The 15605-nt window shown below is 46.8% G+C and overlaps 1 protein-coding gene across 2 annotated transcripts; it reads left to right on the top strand.

Annotated features, from left to right (window-relative positions):
* The first annotated feature begins 2079 nt into the window (after positions 1-2079).
* LOC142848257 (butyrophilin subfamily 2 member A2) lies at positions 2080-14691 on the top strand. Of its 2 annotated transcripts, XM_075970060.1 has the most exons (9): positions 2080-2269; positions 2704-2796; positions 2869-2974; positions 4547-4894; positions 8173-8454; positions 9416-9589; positions 11208-11228; positions 11315-11341; positions 12856-14691. In XM_075970060.1, the coding sequence occupies exons 3-9, from the start codon at positions 2890-2892 to the stop codon at positions 13461-13463; spliced, it is 1545 nt and encodes a 514-aa protein (XP_075826175.1). In that variant the 5' UTR covers positions 2080-2269; positions 2704-2796; positions 2869-2889; the 3' UTR covers positions 13464-14691. The 2 variants fall into 2 exon arrangements, with proteins under 2 accessions (XP_075826175.1, XP_075826176.1); XM_075970061.1 differs by lacking the exon at positions 2704-2796 and having other exon boundaries at positions 2845-2974.
* Positions 14692-15605: the final 914 nt, after the last annotated feature.

Below are 15605 nucleotides of genomic sequence, written 5' to 3' on the forward strand. Positions count from 1 at the left end.
GATTCTCTTATCCTTCCCACACTCCTTAAAGCCAGATGCCCTGCCCTTCCACTAGGGGGAACTCTTTTCCTCTGTCTCTCAAGTTGGATAGCGCTAGCTTTCTTTGACTACTGATTTATTTCTAGAGGTCCTTGGTAGTAAATATTCTTCGTCAAACAAGAGAGCCTATTGTTCCTGGTAGAAGAGAACATTAAATGCTAAACTGAAAAAGAGTATAGAAACTTGTTGGAGGCAAGATTTCATACAAAAGATCACTTGCAAGAAGCAGATGGCAAAGCCATTGCCAGAGGAAGAGAAATGAATTGACTGCCAGGATGGGGGACTCACAAGTAAGTAGCACACAGATCAATAGCAGCAAAAGGCAGCTGCTGTCTCCGAAAGTGGATGTCCTGAGGCTACAAGAGGCAACTGAGATCCAAGGGCTGGAGAGTTCGCCTGGCTTCTACCTTATCCTCACCTGGTCGTCAGTCCAGGACTACCTGGAAGCCAGAGGTCAAAACGGCCTGAGAAAGAAATTCGTTATGCTGTAGATCAGAGAAAGCAAAGGATAGTGATGGCCCTGACCTCATGAAAGCAACCTGACTCACATCATAATCCTTGTTATGATCAAGGCATTACATCTATGATAGGTATTTTGAAACTCCTCTTTCCTGCCCCCTCCCCCCAAAAAAGGAAGGATGGAAGGAAGGAAGAAAGAAAGAAAAAAAAGAAAGAAAGAAAGAAAGAAAGAAAGAAAGAAAGAAAGAAAAGCTTGCCAAGAGGCAGAAACAGAGGAAAACGAGAGGAGGTTCAGGAGAGGGGCTGGTGTGAAGGGCAGAGTTTTAAAACGGGATCAGAATGAACTGGAGGCCTCCCAAGCAAACACTTGGACAGCTTAGCTGAGGGCTGTGACTCTGGGCAATTATCTTGGAAAACATCTGTGCAGTTGTAACCACCGCGGCAAGAAAGGAGACGGTCTAAAGAGAGACGCTGGTGCCCTCTTCTTCAGCTGACTATAAAATAATTAACCTCCAAAGAGCCTAATTTCCCTAGGAATTCCATGCTGGGGGAAGGGAAAGGCTGAAGATTTAGTGCCAGGATAGAAGCCTGCCTCCCAGGAAGAGGCTTCACATGTCCTTTTAGGAGAGACTGGAGCTGAGACAATGATACCTGGTGATGGGTAAGAACACATCTTGACCAGGGCCGGTTGTTATGGATACCTCTTGCCTTCTAGTTAACCTTAGGTTTCGTGTTTCTACCATGAGTATGAACTTGGGGAGAGGCCACTGGACCTCTCTTTTCTCCATGTTAGATATCCTCTGCTTTTCACCATTATTTGTCTTTGGTTGCTCTTCCAAGGGACAGGTGGCCCAAGCCTTGCCTTTTGGAACTGCCAGAGCCCAGACTTTTATCATAAAGAACCCAGTAACACAATGACAATATAGTCACCAATATAGGTGTCTGCTCAGGGATACCACAGAGAAGAGCTGTAAGCAGTTGATAAAGTACAGCTACAAAGTCAGTGTCATTCCCCTGTCCTACTAGGATGTCATTTCCACAAGAAAAAGTACTTTTCACTCTGATTTTTCAGTTCTCCTGAGACACCCCTTACCCATCGGGTCTCAGATGGGTGGTGAGTATAGCTACTGCCCTTTGTCTCTGACAACCACCCACGCCTGCATCCTGTGACTTCCTCCACTACCCCTCTCTGCAAGCCTAGCAACTTGCACAGGATTCTTCTGGCTTGGGGAAGGGGGCTGCTTGCATCTGGCTTCCCTTCCTCCCTTCTTCATACACACGTCAACATACACGGATGGGGTCTCTGGACAGCAGTCACAGCTCCAGGATCCGTCAAGTGGGAGAAAGAGGGGAAGAATGGAGAGGGTGAGGAAGGGGGAGACTTGGAGGGAATGAAAGAAAGGGGCAAAATGTTAGAGGAAAGGAGGACCCGAGGGCAGAAAGGAAGGATTGTTTCTGTGTATTCTACCTAGTAACAGGTGACAGCTAGACACAGGAATACTATTGGCTGATAACTCGTGGCCGACCAACCCCAGGCTCTAAACGACTCAAAGGAAATTGTGAGACTTGCCGGCGGAGTGGGTCCGCCGAGGTCTGCTGTCGAGAGTCCCCGCACTTTCAGACTAATGGAGAGAGAAAAGTTCTTTCGTCTCTTCTCTAGCAGTTTCTTCTCTGGTGGCGACTGTGCCCACCGTCGGACTGGCGAGAGGAGAAAAGGCATGATAATCAGTATCTGAGGGTCAGAGGAAAAAAAAAACAGATTAATTCGCAGGTAGGGAAGGGGTGGGAGCGCTTGGAGACCTGGCAGGGCTGTAGGAGCTTGGGGGTGGGGGTTTCGTGCTGTGAACGAAAAGCCGACACCTGGGGGAAGGACGGTCTCACCTATCTAGCTTTACCTGAGGTTCACAAGGAGGTGAAAAGAGGACAAGGAAGGGGAGGGGAAGAAAGGGAAGGAGGCTGGAGAAGGAGAGAGGGAGGAAGGAGAAAGGGGAGGAACGTGGTGATTAGGAGAAAGAGCCCACCTGAGGAACAGGAAGAGGAGGAAAGGGGGATGGGGAGGAGAGGAGGAGGCCAAAAAGAGAGGGAAAGGAGGAGGGAGGGAGAGGAATATCAAATGACCGCTGAAGAAACTGGACTCTGAAAAGACAACTGATCCTAAGACAGCAGAAAGCTGCCTGCCTGCTGTTTATGTTGTTTGTTTAATAGGATGTTTAGTGAACCCACCCATCAAGCTCGGAAGGAGTCTGTCCATCTAAGGCAGAAGTTGGAATGCTTATGAGACCAGCACAGGGACAAAAGGTACAATGGCCATGAGAACCGTGGGTGATTTCTCCTCTGTGCTTCTAGGTTTACTGTCCATATTTGATCTAGGTGACCCTGTCCTGAAGACCTATGGAGCCTGCTACTTCCCTGCAATCTTGCCTGTTAGCCTCCCTTCTCTTCTTCCTGGTCCTCAGCCTGTTTGTGCTGGTCTCAGGTAAGGCTGTAGGCTTCTTGCTCCCGTTACCTTTTGAGAAAGCAATGCCCACAGTTCTCCTGACAGACAGAGCTAGGAGGTCTGGAGCTATGCGGCTCACCCTGCTATTCTGAATTTATACCCTGGATTTTCCCAATCTTGTCCTAAAGAAAAGCAGCAAGAGCCTCAAAGGAGACCTGTAAATACTCCTGTAAAATTTCAAGTGCCAACATTCAAAATAGTTAAAAACAGATGAAGTCGATTTTAATAATATCCTTTGTCTAATGGATCATCAAATACTAATATTTAAATGCTTACTTTTCCAGGTGTGGTGGTGCACACCTATAAACTTGGGCAACGGAATAAGACTGCCAAGAGTTCAAGGCCAGCCAGGGGTTCATAATAAGAAGCTGTCTTGTAAAACAAAACAAGGGGGCTGGGAATGTGGCTCAGTTGGTAGAGTGCTTGCATAACATGCACAGTTGTGGTTTGAACCCTGGGTCTGTGCCACACGCACAGGAACAAGTCCTTCCGTGCACTGGGTCTTCGGTGTGTGTTCAGGGTGGCCTCAGTGTTCTGTTCATGTGGGTTCGGGCTTGTTGGTTTTATTTTGCTTTTCTTCATGGTGGACTTGCTCTATAGCTAAAGATGACTTTGAAGAGCTCATCCTCCAGCCTCCATCTCCTGAGTGTTGGGATCGTGGGTGAGCATTATGCACAACTCAGTATTTTGTTACCGAAGCATTTGCAGCATCATTGAGTGGTTCCAAGAGACGCTGCTCACCAGCCACAACTACCAGCCCATCTAGGAAGCCCCTGTGGCCTTGAAAAGAACTTGTCTAAGCCTTTTCAGTTGTCCAACCCTTTTAGTTCTCCGGGCCACTCTAGATGAAGACTTTCCAGGGCTACACAGTAAATAACCTGGAGGTATCTGTTCTAGTTTCATTTCTGTTGCACCGACAGAAAGCAGTGTAGGAAAGAAAAAGGCTGAATTGGGTACAGATGCAGACCACAGTTCTTCACTGAGGGAAGTCACAAAAGGAATTGAAGGCAGGACTCCTTGCTATTCGATACATCACTGCCTCCAGCCAAGGAACTTACTTCACTGCCAAAGAAGTGCAGGATAGGCCGTGGACATTGCTGCTGACTGGCTGGCTTCAGGATCACCTGCCTAGGGCATGGTGTGTGTGGGGGGGGGGGGGGGGGGCTCCTACATTAATTGGCAATCGAGACAATCCCCCATAAAGATAACTACAGACCAATCTGACCTAAGCAATTTCTCAGCTGAGATTCTCTTCCGAGGTAATGCGAGGTTGTGTCAAGTTGACAGTTAAAACTAACCAGGCTAGTGTCCAAAGCACAGCTTGAGCATGACACAAAACTGTCACTACAGAGTCCACACTTGAGAACCACAGAAACAAAACAGACAACGTCAAAAACAAACCTTAAGTAAGTTCACCATTTTGTGTTGTGTTGAATTTATAGCTATCCAGGGCGGTAGCTTGAACACTCCTGAAACCCTAGAATACCACTCGAGTATGCTGGAGATTTAATGGCTGGAATTCCTGTCTGATTGTCCTCCTTTGTTGAATAGCCCAGTTTACTGTCATGGGACCAGCCGAGCCCATCCTGGCCATGGTAGGAGAAAATACCACACTGCGCTGCTGCCTGTCACCAGAGAGAAATGCAGAAGACATGGAGGTGCGGTGGTTTCGGTGGCATTTCTCCCCGGCAGTGCTGGTGTACAAAGGCCATCAAGAGAGAACAGAGGAGCAGATGGCCGCATATCAAGGAAGAACCACCTTCGTGAGCACAGACATCAGCAAGGGAAGAGCGGCGCTCATTATCCACAATGTCACAGCCTATGACAACGGCATCTACGGCTGTTACTTCCAGCAAGGCAGATCCTATGATCAGGCCATCGTGAGGCTCCTGGTGGCAAGTGAGTCGCTCCACTTTCCTCTGTTGGCTCTTCCCACTGTGACCTTTGGGGTACACTGCTCTCTTGAACTTAGAATCATCACAGACTAGAACATTTCTTGCCTATGATCCCTTTGATACAGGGAGAGTTGCTTCTTGTGTCCACCTGAGTGAGCTCTGCTAAGCGGTAACCATTGCTTCTAGAGTGACAGAAGAAAATGTGCAAGGATATCTGAGATAAACAAGCATTGCTTCTAGAGTGACAGAAGAAAATGTGCAAGGATACCTGAGATAAACAAGCATTGCTTCTAGAGTGACAGAAGAAAATGTGCAAGGATACCTGAGATAAACAAGCATTGCCCAAAAAAAAAATCACAATGGACACTTCACGGGTTAATAGTAATCGTATAGCCCAGGCCAGGCTTAAACTCACTTTGTTGCTGATAATGACCTTGAACTTCTGATCTTCCTACCTCCCTACCAAGTGCTGAGATTGCAGCCTGTATCACCATCATCCTCATCCCCAGATAATCTTGCCTTTCCTCCCATTTCTTCCAATAGCAACTGTAGAGAAAGCCACTGACTTGTGATGAGAGCAGATGTTAAATACAGCAGTAAAGTTACGTACTAGGACTGTCGACCCCGTAGAGGTATTGAGTGAGAATACTACCTGGAACAGTTTTGCAGAGATTCAGGATGGAAGTGGCAATTAAACTGGACATGCTGGGCAAGGAGCCATGTTTTTTTGTTTTTTATGTTTTGTTTTGTTTTGTTTGTATCACACAATATTAAAGGAGAAAGGTTTCCTGATTTTGCTCCCAGTAGAACTGCAGGGTCAGCTGGTGGTACTTGTGGATTCCAGGAACCCCTGTTCTTTCCCTGGAAGCATGCTTCATTGCCCTGCCCTGCTCTGATTAAGTCATTATAGAATGTTTAACTTGATAGTGTGTGTGTGTGTGGTGTGTGTGTTTTGTATGTGTGCATATGTGTGTTTGTGGTAAATGCACATGTGTCTATATGTGTGTTTGGTTTTTCGATAAAGGGTTTCTTTGTGTAACAGTCCTGGCTGTCCTGACTCTTGTAGTCCTGACTCTTGTAGGCCTTAAGCTCACAGAGATCCACCTGCCTCTGCCTCCTGAGTGCTGGGATTAAAGGCGCCACAACCGCCCGTGTGTGTGTGTGTGTGTGTGTGTGTTTGTGTGTGTGTGTGTGTGTGTGTGTGTGTATTCTTACTTGTGTTATGCTTGTAATAGCCAAAGGTGTCTTTCTCAGTTACTTCCAACTTATTTTCTGAGACAGGGTTTCTCACTGAACTTTGAACTCTCTGTTCTGCTAGACCGGCTGGCCACGTAGCCCCCAGCATCATTCCCTCCCTCAGTACTGGGGTTATAGACATGTGTCCACCCAAACTTTTGTTTAGGTGCTGATGATCCAAATTCAGGTTTTCACACTTTTGCAACAAGTGCTTTACCCAGTGAGCCATCTCTCCAGCCCCCCCCTTAATGTTTTTTTAATTTCCTATTTTGTTTGTTGGATTGACTGGGTGATTTCATCCTTAGGTCTGTTGTCTCTCAAGCCTGTGGGATATTTTATAGAATTGTTTTTTTCCAGATTGTCATACTTCATGTGTGTATGTATTATTGTTGTTGTTGTTGGATTTGTTGTTTGCTTGCTTGTTGTTTTGAGACAGGGACTCTCAAATATAGCCCTGTCTGGTCAAATTATTTTGAATCTTATTCCATATCAAGTTTTATGAGTGAGACTGGACGTCTTTAGCTACTTTGTTTCCTTGGCAAAATCAAATTGAAGATCCACACATGATGGCAAACACCTGCTTCTGCTCTAGTGCTTGGGACTTGGAGACAAGAAGATCGGGAGTTCTAGGTCATCCCCAACTCTATGTCTAATTCAAGGCTAGCTTGGGCTGTATGAGAGCTTTGTCTCAAAAACAAACGAAAGAAATCAATGAATACTCCAGTGTGGTGGCATATGCATGTAATTCCAGCACCCAAAAGCTGAGACAGGATTATTTCTGAGTCTGAAGCCAGCCTGAACTACATAATGAGGTCTGTCTCAAACAACAGCAACAACAAATATCAAATAGAACACAAAACACTGAATTTTACTGAGTGCCTGAATTTCCTTTCTTTGGTATAATTTACTGGGTGAGCTTGACAAAGAAACTACTCAATAAAAGTTTGTGGGACATGCCCAAAGGGACAGACATGTCCCACCGCCACATAATGTTCTCTCCAGCTGAAGGCTTCCAGGACACTCTTTTGACAACATACCCTGAGCACACGGCATTGTTTTGACTACCTCAGGTGCATTCCTATCTCCCTAATAGGTGAATTTGGGGGTGCACTTTACAGATTGTCTACCTGAGTGAGTCCCTAGGAGCTAAACACTTGTGAATGTCGAGAGTCGGCTTTGTGGGGACACTTTACCCTTTCTTCAAAGGCAGCAGGCCATGTGGTGAACACACAACTGCAGGCCATAGTCTTCCTTCTGCTTGGTCATGAGAGAGGGAGAAAGGACAGTGTCTTAAAGTAAGAAAGTTTTATAAGATTGTGGCATCCTGACAGATTCTTATTCTAAAATGTCCACAAGGCCAAAGCAGCTGAGGAATTTCCCACAGAGCACAAAGTGAGGGTCTAAGTTGGCCTGTTTAGGTTGGACAGAAGATACCTGCTTAGAAGTTGGACGATTGGAGTCTGGCAGGGATCAGTGAGCCTTTAATGAGACAGAATAGATACAGAAGCCGTGGCGAGCCCTGGAGCTGGAGCACAGTTGTCAGTGTGAGACTCCTTTGCTCTCAGCTTCTGGCACGTTTGGCACATTGGTCCCTTCTCTAACATCAGTGCCTTTCTTTCTCCCCATTTTTTCTTTCTTCCTTCCTGACTCATCATCATCCCTCCATCTTTTGGCTGCATATTCATTACCCTTAGGTTCAGCCAGTTTGGACTTCCCTTTCCTTGGCTTCTACCATTAAGACCAGACCACTTAATATACACACACAAAGTACTATTGCTTATTTTATGATGCTAAGGATCAAACGCAAGCTAGACACACATACTCCTACTGAGCTACATCCCTACCCACACCTACATTCCTACCAGCCATTCTTTTTGTTTGTTTGTTTTTTAAACAAGGTATCACTGTGTAGCCTGGGCTGTTCTGGAACTCACTATGTAGACCAGGCTGGCCTCCAACTCATAGAGATCTTCCTATTTCTCTGCCTTCCTAGTGCTGGGACTAAACCAGCCACTCTTTTAGCTAGGCTCTGGTGTTTCCTTCTAGGCCTGGGCTCTAAGCCCCTCGTTAACATGAAGACCCTTGAGGATGGGAGCACCTTGCTGGAGTGCACATCTGAAGGGTGGTACCCGGAGCCCCAAGCTGTGTGGAGAGACCCCTATTATGAAGTCGTGCCTGCCCTGGAGGAAGACTATACAGCTGACAGAGGAGGCCTCTTCACGGTCACCATGACTGTGATCATCAGAGACTGTTCTGTGAGGAACATGACCTGCTCTGTTAACAACACCCTGCTCAACCAGGAGATGGAGAGTGTGGTTTTCATTCCAGGTTAGTCTTCGGCTCTCTGGAGCTCTATCGGGAAAAGGTGGGCTCCTCCGCAAATAGATTGATATCTGGAGTAGTGGTGGGAGACTAGAGGGTGGTCTGAGGAAGGATCTTTGGCTCTGCAGAGCTGGAGGCTGGAGCTGAACTGAGGCCACATCCCTTGCTTGACACAAGAAGAAAATCACAGATATGTGAATGGGTAGTGATCAACGGCGATAGAAGAGCAAGGAATAGAAGTGTTATGTTGCTTCATCCTGTAGCACCACACTTGGGAGGGCAGGGGAACAGCCTGGGTCTCACTACTGAAACTTGACTACACTTGAACTTGTGATCCTCCTCCCTCTCCCTCCCTAGTATTGGGATTCAGTATGGGCCACCATGCCCAGCACATTGGAGGCTTTTAATGAATAATAAACTGGATCTCTGTCCCTCAGTTGAGAAGAAACTGTATGCAGCAAGGGCAGAGCAAGGAGGGAGCCATTGCCAGGTCCGGGGTCAGAATGCTGGAGGCCTTTGGAAGGTGACAGCTGTAGAGATTTAGCAGACTGCTAACCTTGGTATTCATCCACGGGATTCATCCCTGGAAGTCCTGGGTGACCCAACATTTTTTGTTTGTTGTTTTGTTTTTTCAAGATAAGGTTTCTCTGTGTAGCTTTGGAGACTGTCCTGGGACTCACTGTGTAGACCAGGCTGGCCTCGAACTCACAGAGATCTGCCTGCCGAGTGCTAGGATATAAAGCATGTGCCACCACTGCCCAGCGACCCTCCATTTTTTTTCTCCTGCAAAGTCAGAGGTCAGCCAGTAAAAAGCCACCATCTTTCTCCCGTCCTCGTTTCTGAGGGAGAATCCCCCTCAGGTCTGGGACCTCAGGGGGAACTCTCCAGATAAACTTCCTCCAATCAGCACACTTAGTCCTGATGTCCTGTCTCTCACCACACAGTACTTCTCTGGCTCACTTTTCAGAATCCTTCGAGCCCAGCCTTCCTCTCTGGATGGTGGCCATGGCTGTCACTCTGCCCGTTCTAATGTTGATCCTTCTCACATCTGGAAGTATCTTCCTTGTCAAGAAGCAACACAGGAAAACATTGATCTTGTCCGCTGAGAAAGAAGTTGAATATGAAGAAAAAGAAGCTACACGTAAGGAACTAGGGAAAAGAGAACTTAGAAGGTAAAAGAGTAGAACAGTTGAGTTCACTATTCTTCAGTTCAAGGCCAGCCTTAGCTACGAAGTGAGTTCAAAACCAGCCGAGGGGGCTGGAGAGATGGGAGGTTAAGAGCAAGGACTACTCTTCCCAGAGGTCCTGAGTTCAATCCCAGCAACCACATGGTGGCTCACAGCTCACAGATAATGAGATCTGTTGCCCTCTTCTGGCATGCAAGCATACATGGAAGGAATGTTGTATACATAATAAATAAATAAATATTAAAAAAAACAGCCTAGGCTACAATAGAACCATGCCTCAAAATAAATGAAAAAAGAAGGAGGAAAAGAAAAAGAAAGGACACCACCCTTCTGACAGGTAGAAGCTTGCACTATATGGACCCGTAGAGGCAGCAGAAGGGCTCAGAACTCTCATATCCTAGTAACTAGGCTATTGGCTCTTCCATTCCAATATGTAAGCATTGTATCATTCGCTTGGTTCCAAGCAGAACCATGCCACTGAACAAAAGCTAACAATAAAACAGTCCTAATATTGTCCACTCACCTGGTTAGTACCACTTCTGATTTCTGACAGTTCTCAGGTATGGGTGTTTTATTAGTTACTGTTTTCATTGTTGTGATAAAGTTATCTGACAGGGGTAGGCAAGATGGTTCAGCAGGTAAAGGGACTTGCTGCCAAGCCTGACATCTGAGAGTAAAATACTCAGAACCCCCATAGTAGAAAGGAACCAGATCCTACAAGCTGTCCTCTGACCGCTACACCTGCAACATGGCACGTGCACACACACACACAGAGTAAATGAAAAATTTTAAATTTATGTGAATGAATATTTTTCCTATTTGTATTATGTGTACCAGATGAATGCCCGATGCCCACAGAGGTGAGAAAAGGACATTGGATGTTTGTGAACCACTGTGTAGGTACTGGAAATGGAATCAGTCTTCTGTAAAAGCAACCAGGGCTCTTTTTAATCACTAAACCATCTCCTCAGATCCTAAACACCTTTGCTGTTTTTGTTCTATTTCAGTTTCATTTGGTTTCTGAGACAGGGTCTTACTATGTAGTTCTGGCTGTCCTAGAACTCACTATGTAAACCAGGCTGGCCTCAAACTCACAGAGATCCACCTGTCCTTTACCTCTGGAGTGCTGGGATTAAAGGCGTGTGCCACTACACCTGGCTTCCTAAACTAACTCTTCTCTCTGTCTCTTTCTCTCTCTTTCTCTCTTTCCCTCTCTTACATTTATTGGAGGAGGATAGCACACCCTTACCTTCATGTAGAACTCATAGGACAATTTGTGAGAGTTGGTTCTTTCTTCATAGGTTGTGGGGGTTAGACTCAGGCTTGGCAGTAAGTGCTCTCGCTTTCTGAGCCACCATGATCAAACTCATTAACCTAACTTAGAAAATCTCTCAAGACAAACCTAGGTTTGTTTCCGTGGTGATTCTAAACCCCAAGGTCACAATGGAGATTAACCCTGTCCAGTGGGAAAGAAGGGTTTGGTGCAGTAGGTAGAGCCAGCCCCATATCATTTAAGACAAATCCAAATTCTCTCAGCTGCCTACTGAGGACATTACCTTGTTTCTTTTTCAGGGCAACTTCAAGAAGAATTACGTAAGTTTAAGCTTCCCTGAACTACTTTCTGCAGTGTGTGTTCTGCCAGCTTAGCCTCATGACATTCACCTCTCTGTCACTTGCAGGATGGCGAAGAACCCTCTTACATGCAGGTGAGTATCTCTGGCATCCCCTTATATCCGGAGACTTCTCCCCACACTAAGGGAGGACATGAATCAAGGACTCAGGGCTCTGGACTGGGGAGGTAGGGGATTGAGGGCCTCCCTGGCTGTAGCCCACTAATGCTGGAGCCCAGCTCTGTCAGGGAAGCAGTCCAGCTTCAGTCTGCCTTGACGTTTGTTTTCCAGAGGGGGTTCTGTGAGCTCTGCAGAGGTTCGCATACAGGACAGCTCTCCCACAGCTCTCGAATCCTGAATTAATTAGAAAGAAGACATTTCTGTTCTGAGTATTTATTACCTGGGAGTTAGTTAAAATGAGCAGATGGATCCCCTTGTGGCAAAAAGACAATATACTTCCTGGTCCTGATCAGGGATGTAATTACTAGGTGTCCAGAAATGCTTCCTGCTCCCAGGACACAACCAGTCAGTGAGTCGGGTGATGGAGAGCTCAGAGCTTCGCTGCCTTTTCTTCCCAAGCATCATTTCTTTCTTCACATGTCAAGAATACAGGCTTCACAAGATACCTTGGCAGAAGGACTTTTGATCCTTAAGGAGAAATTCAAATGCTGGGTGGTGATGGTGCACACCTTTAATCCCAGCACTCAGGAGGCAGAGACAGGAGGATCTCTGTGAGTTCAAGGCCAGCCTGGTCTACAAGAGCTAGTTCCAGGCCAGGCTCCAAGGATAGAGAGAAACCCTGTCTCAAAAAAAAAAAGAAAAGAAAAGAAAAAGGAGAGAAATTCAAAATTGCACGACCTACTTGAGACAATCATACCAACGTTGTTACAATCAGACATGGGGGAAGGGGGCTATCATTCAAACATGACAGGCAAAATAGACAGGCAAAGTAGACTGACCAGGCAAGATGGTTGGCAAACACTTCCTGTGCCCACAGCGGACCTGCTATGAGCTTCAACCTAGCTGAAAATATTCCCCTCTTAAGTTTGCTGCACATGCCTCTCAGCTTGGCTTTGGGGACATTTGCTCTCCTTCCATATTCTTTGGTGTGTACCCTTATCAGACATTTAAATCAGTTGTCATCTGGTTGAAGGGATGCAGAGACCAGTGAAGAGATCCTGTGCTAAGCCAGGACCCTGTGTCGTGAGACTCACTTAAATTCCTTAACTGGGGAGAGTGAGAGACTAAGCCTCTCTTCTTGGTCAAAGCCAAGTTGGATGGTTTCTACTAAGAGAATCCCAGAGATCTTATATTATGGTAGACACTGGGGCAGATCTGAGGGTGCTGGAAGGGGAACCACTCACTTCAGGTCATTCGCTAAACGTTCTGGGTTTCTTGGAGCCCCGGTCTTCTCTACGGAAGACAGTACTTCTGTACGTAGGAGAAAAAGGAGCTTCAGTGTGAGCTTCCTTAGATCAGAAAAGCCTTCTCTGAAAAGGCCATCACACAGAGGAATTCCACATTAGCTCCCAGGACCTCAGGGGGAACCACAGGTTGCGCGTATTCAGAAGTCTGAGATCTCAGCACTAAGCCTGAGCCTTCTTCTACAGCTGATGTGCTTCTGGATCCAGATACAGCTCATCCTGAGCTCTTCCTGTCAGATGACCAGAGAAGTGTGAGACGAGGTGCTTCGAGGCAGAGCGTGCCTGACAACCCTGAGAGATTTGACTGCCGGCCCTGTGTCCTGGGCCGGGAGAGCTTCTCCTCAGGGAAGCATTACTGGGAGGTGGAGGTGGAAAACGTAATGGTGTGGACCCTTGGCGTTTGTAGAGACAATGTTGAAAGGAAAGGGGAGGCCCTGCTGGTTCCTCAGAATGGCTTCTGGACCCTGGAGATGTTTGGAAACCAGTACAGAGCCCTGTCCTCCCCAGAAACTATCATACCTCTGAAAGAGCGTCTTCACCGAGTGGCCATCTTCCTGGACTGCGAAGCTGGAGATGTTTCTTTCTACAACATGAGAGACAGATCACACATCTACACATGTCCCCCTGTGGCCTTCGCTGGACCCCTGAGACCTTTCTTTAGGCTTGGTTCTGACGACAGTGCCCTCTTCATCTGCCCAGCATTCACAGGGGCTCAGGGAGTCACGATACCTGAGGGTGGGCTGATCCTATATAGGACAAGACCAGTTTCTCAGAGCCATGGAAAAAAGCCATAGCCTTCACCTCCCTCTACACAGCACCTTCAGGTGGAGAGCAGGCCCTATGCCCCTGCCCCTCCGCTCACTGCGAGCATCTTCCAGCTGCCCCCTTCATGCATAATTCAGCCCCATGGCCCAGTTCACTCCTTCGGCCATTCATTTGCTTTTAACTAGGGGACCCAGTCTTGGACCACTGCTATCACACAGCTCTCTGAGAAGAAAGCGCGAGAAAGGGAGGGGCAGAGAACTTGCAGCTTCAACAGGCTGCACTGGCCACAGTGGGCAATGCAAGGGCAATAGGCTTCATCGGGATGTAAAAAGGAGAGAATTTCAGAGGAAGGAGACAGAGAAATGAGGACATAGATGAAAGAAATGGACCAGAGAGCTTAGGGTGGGCCCCATAGGACTGCTATGGGGAGGGAGGAGCTAATGGACCTTTGGTATCCAAAGCTGCAGATTTTTATATCTTGTAATGAAGATGTCTGGAGTGGGGATCTGCAGACCTACACGTGAAGGAAAGAGTGAACCGTGATGATCTGGGTGTAAGCTGGCTCAGACGTCCCTACAATAAACACTCGGTTCTGAGTCCTGCGTCCATGCTGACGAAGAGTGGCTTGAGACCTGAGGTCCCTGCTGAGTAGCCGGGTCCCTATGGCTCAGGTTGACTAGGGGCAGTAGCAATTCAAGCTTCTTAGGCTCGGGATGTCATCTTCCCTCTCCTCCTTATGCAAGATAGAGTCTCACTGTGTAGAACAGGCTGGCCTGGAACTCCCAGAAACCAGCCTGCCTCCACCTGCAGAGTGCTGGGATTAAAGACACGCACAGCCATGCTCCGTTTATCATATTATGATATATACAAATGATTAAGCTCTTCTTTTGGGTTTATGCCTATTAAGATTTATTATTTTTTGTTGTTGTTTTTCTCTTGAGACACAGTCTTACTGTGTAGCACTGCTGTTGAAATCTTGACTCTCTCGCCCCATTGTTTTTTTTTTTTTGTTGTTATTGTTATCACTCTTTCAAGACAGGATCTCATTATGTATCTCTGGCTGTCCTGGAACTCCCTGTGTAGTGTACTGTAGACTGGCCTTGAACTTATGGAGATCCGCACCTGCCTCCTGAGCGCTGTAATTAAAGGTGTGTTCCACTACACTGGGCTTCACCCCATCTCTCCAGTGTGGGAATTATAGGTTTATGCAACCATGCATACCTAATGTCTTTTACTACTTTGGCATTTGAAGTTGAAAACAGAAAAACTATATGTATTAATTTATGTTAAATTAATAAAAATTAACCATAGATTTATATGACTAGTATACCTTATTTTAAAAGCTATTTCTGTATTGGCTATGTTCCCACACACACACTTTTCTTTACTTCTTGTTTTGTCTTTCAACACAGGATTTTGTTAGGAATTTTTTCCTAACGCAAGTTCTCTGCCGACACAATTTCCCAATCAAGCCAAATTAAAACAAGCCAAATTAAGAAATATCCAGGTTTAATGGGATTCCTGCACCAGGAGGAAAGAAAAGAGACCACATGTTCTTTTGGGAGTTCATTTAAGTACCCTGTGGGAGTGACCCCTCCTTGGGGGGTCAGGACCTGGCATGCTGGAATTTGGAGTCCAGACCAATACAATTCTCAGGCCTGGGGGCTAGGATAGATGAGAGGGGCTGGGGTCTATGCTCCCAACTTAACATTCCACACTCTTTGGATATAGGAATGACAGGAAATTGAAGTGATAGGCTCTCTAGGAAAGAGGGTGTTAACTCAAGTCTGGCTACTTCCTGCAGGTATAGGGCAATGTGGAGAAGGGGAGAGCTAGGTGTTGGTGGGTCCACACTCAGCGAGAGACGTGGCTGGAAAGGCATTCCATGTACTGTCATCCCAGAGAAGCCAGGCATCTGTTCCTTGGGGGAGGTGAGAAGGCAGGTGTCTAGGAAGAAAATATTGCTATTACCAAAGATGAGTGTGCCAGGATGAGGAGCAGGTAGGCCCTTCATTGTGGCATCCTGGAAAACCGGAGGGTGGAAGTTCCTGTCTGCTGGACAGACCAAGTGTCCTGAGTAGGTGCCCGCTTGAGCCTGGAGAGATGGTACCAGCATGGGTGTCCCAAGAGCTTGGCAGATGAGGGGGTGGTGAGGATTACCGTGTGAGGTC

The sequence above is a fragment of the Microtus pennsylvanicus genome, chromosome 4 (assembly GCF_037038515.1).
Source record: "Microtus pennsylvanicus isolate mMicPen1 chromosome 4, mMicPen1.hap1, whole genome shotgun sequence".
Taxonomy (NCBI): domain Eukaryota; kingdom Metazoa; phylum Chordata; class Mammalia; order Rodentia; family Cricetidae; genus Microtus; species Microtus pennsylvanicus.

Coding starts and splice junctions, on each gene's coding strand:
- LOC142848257 (XM_075970060.1), top strand. CDS start 2,890: ATGGAGCCTGCTACTTCCCTGCAATCTTGCCTGTTAGCCTCCCTTCTC. Junction 8,455..9,415: donor GAGTGTGGTTTTCATTCCAG/GTTAGTCTTCGG, acceptor CTCACTTTTCAG/AATCCTTCGAGCCCAGCCTT. Junction 11,229..11,314: donor GCAACTTCAAGAAGAATTAC/GTAAGTTTAAGC, acceptor TGTCACTTGCAG/GATGGCGAAGAACCCTCTTA.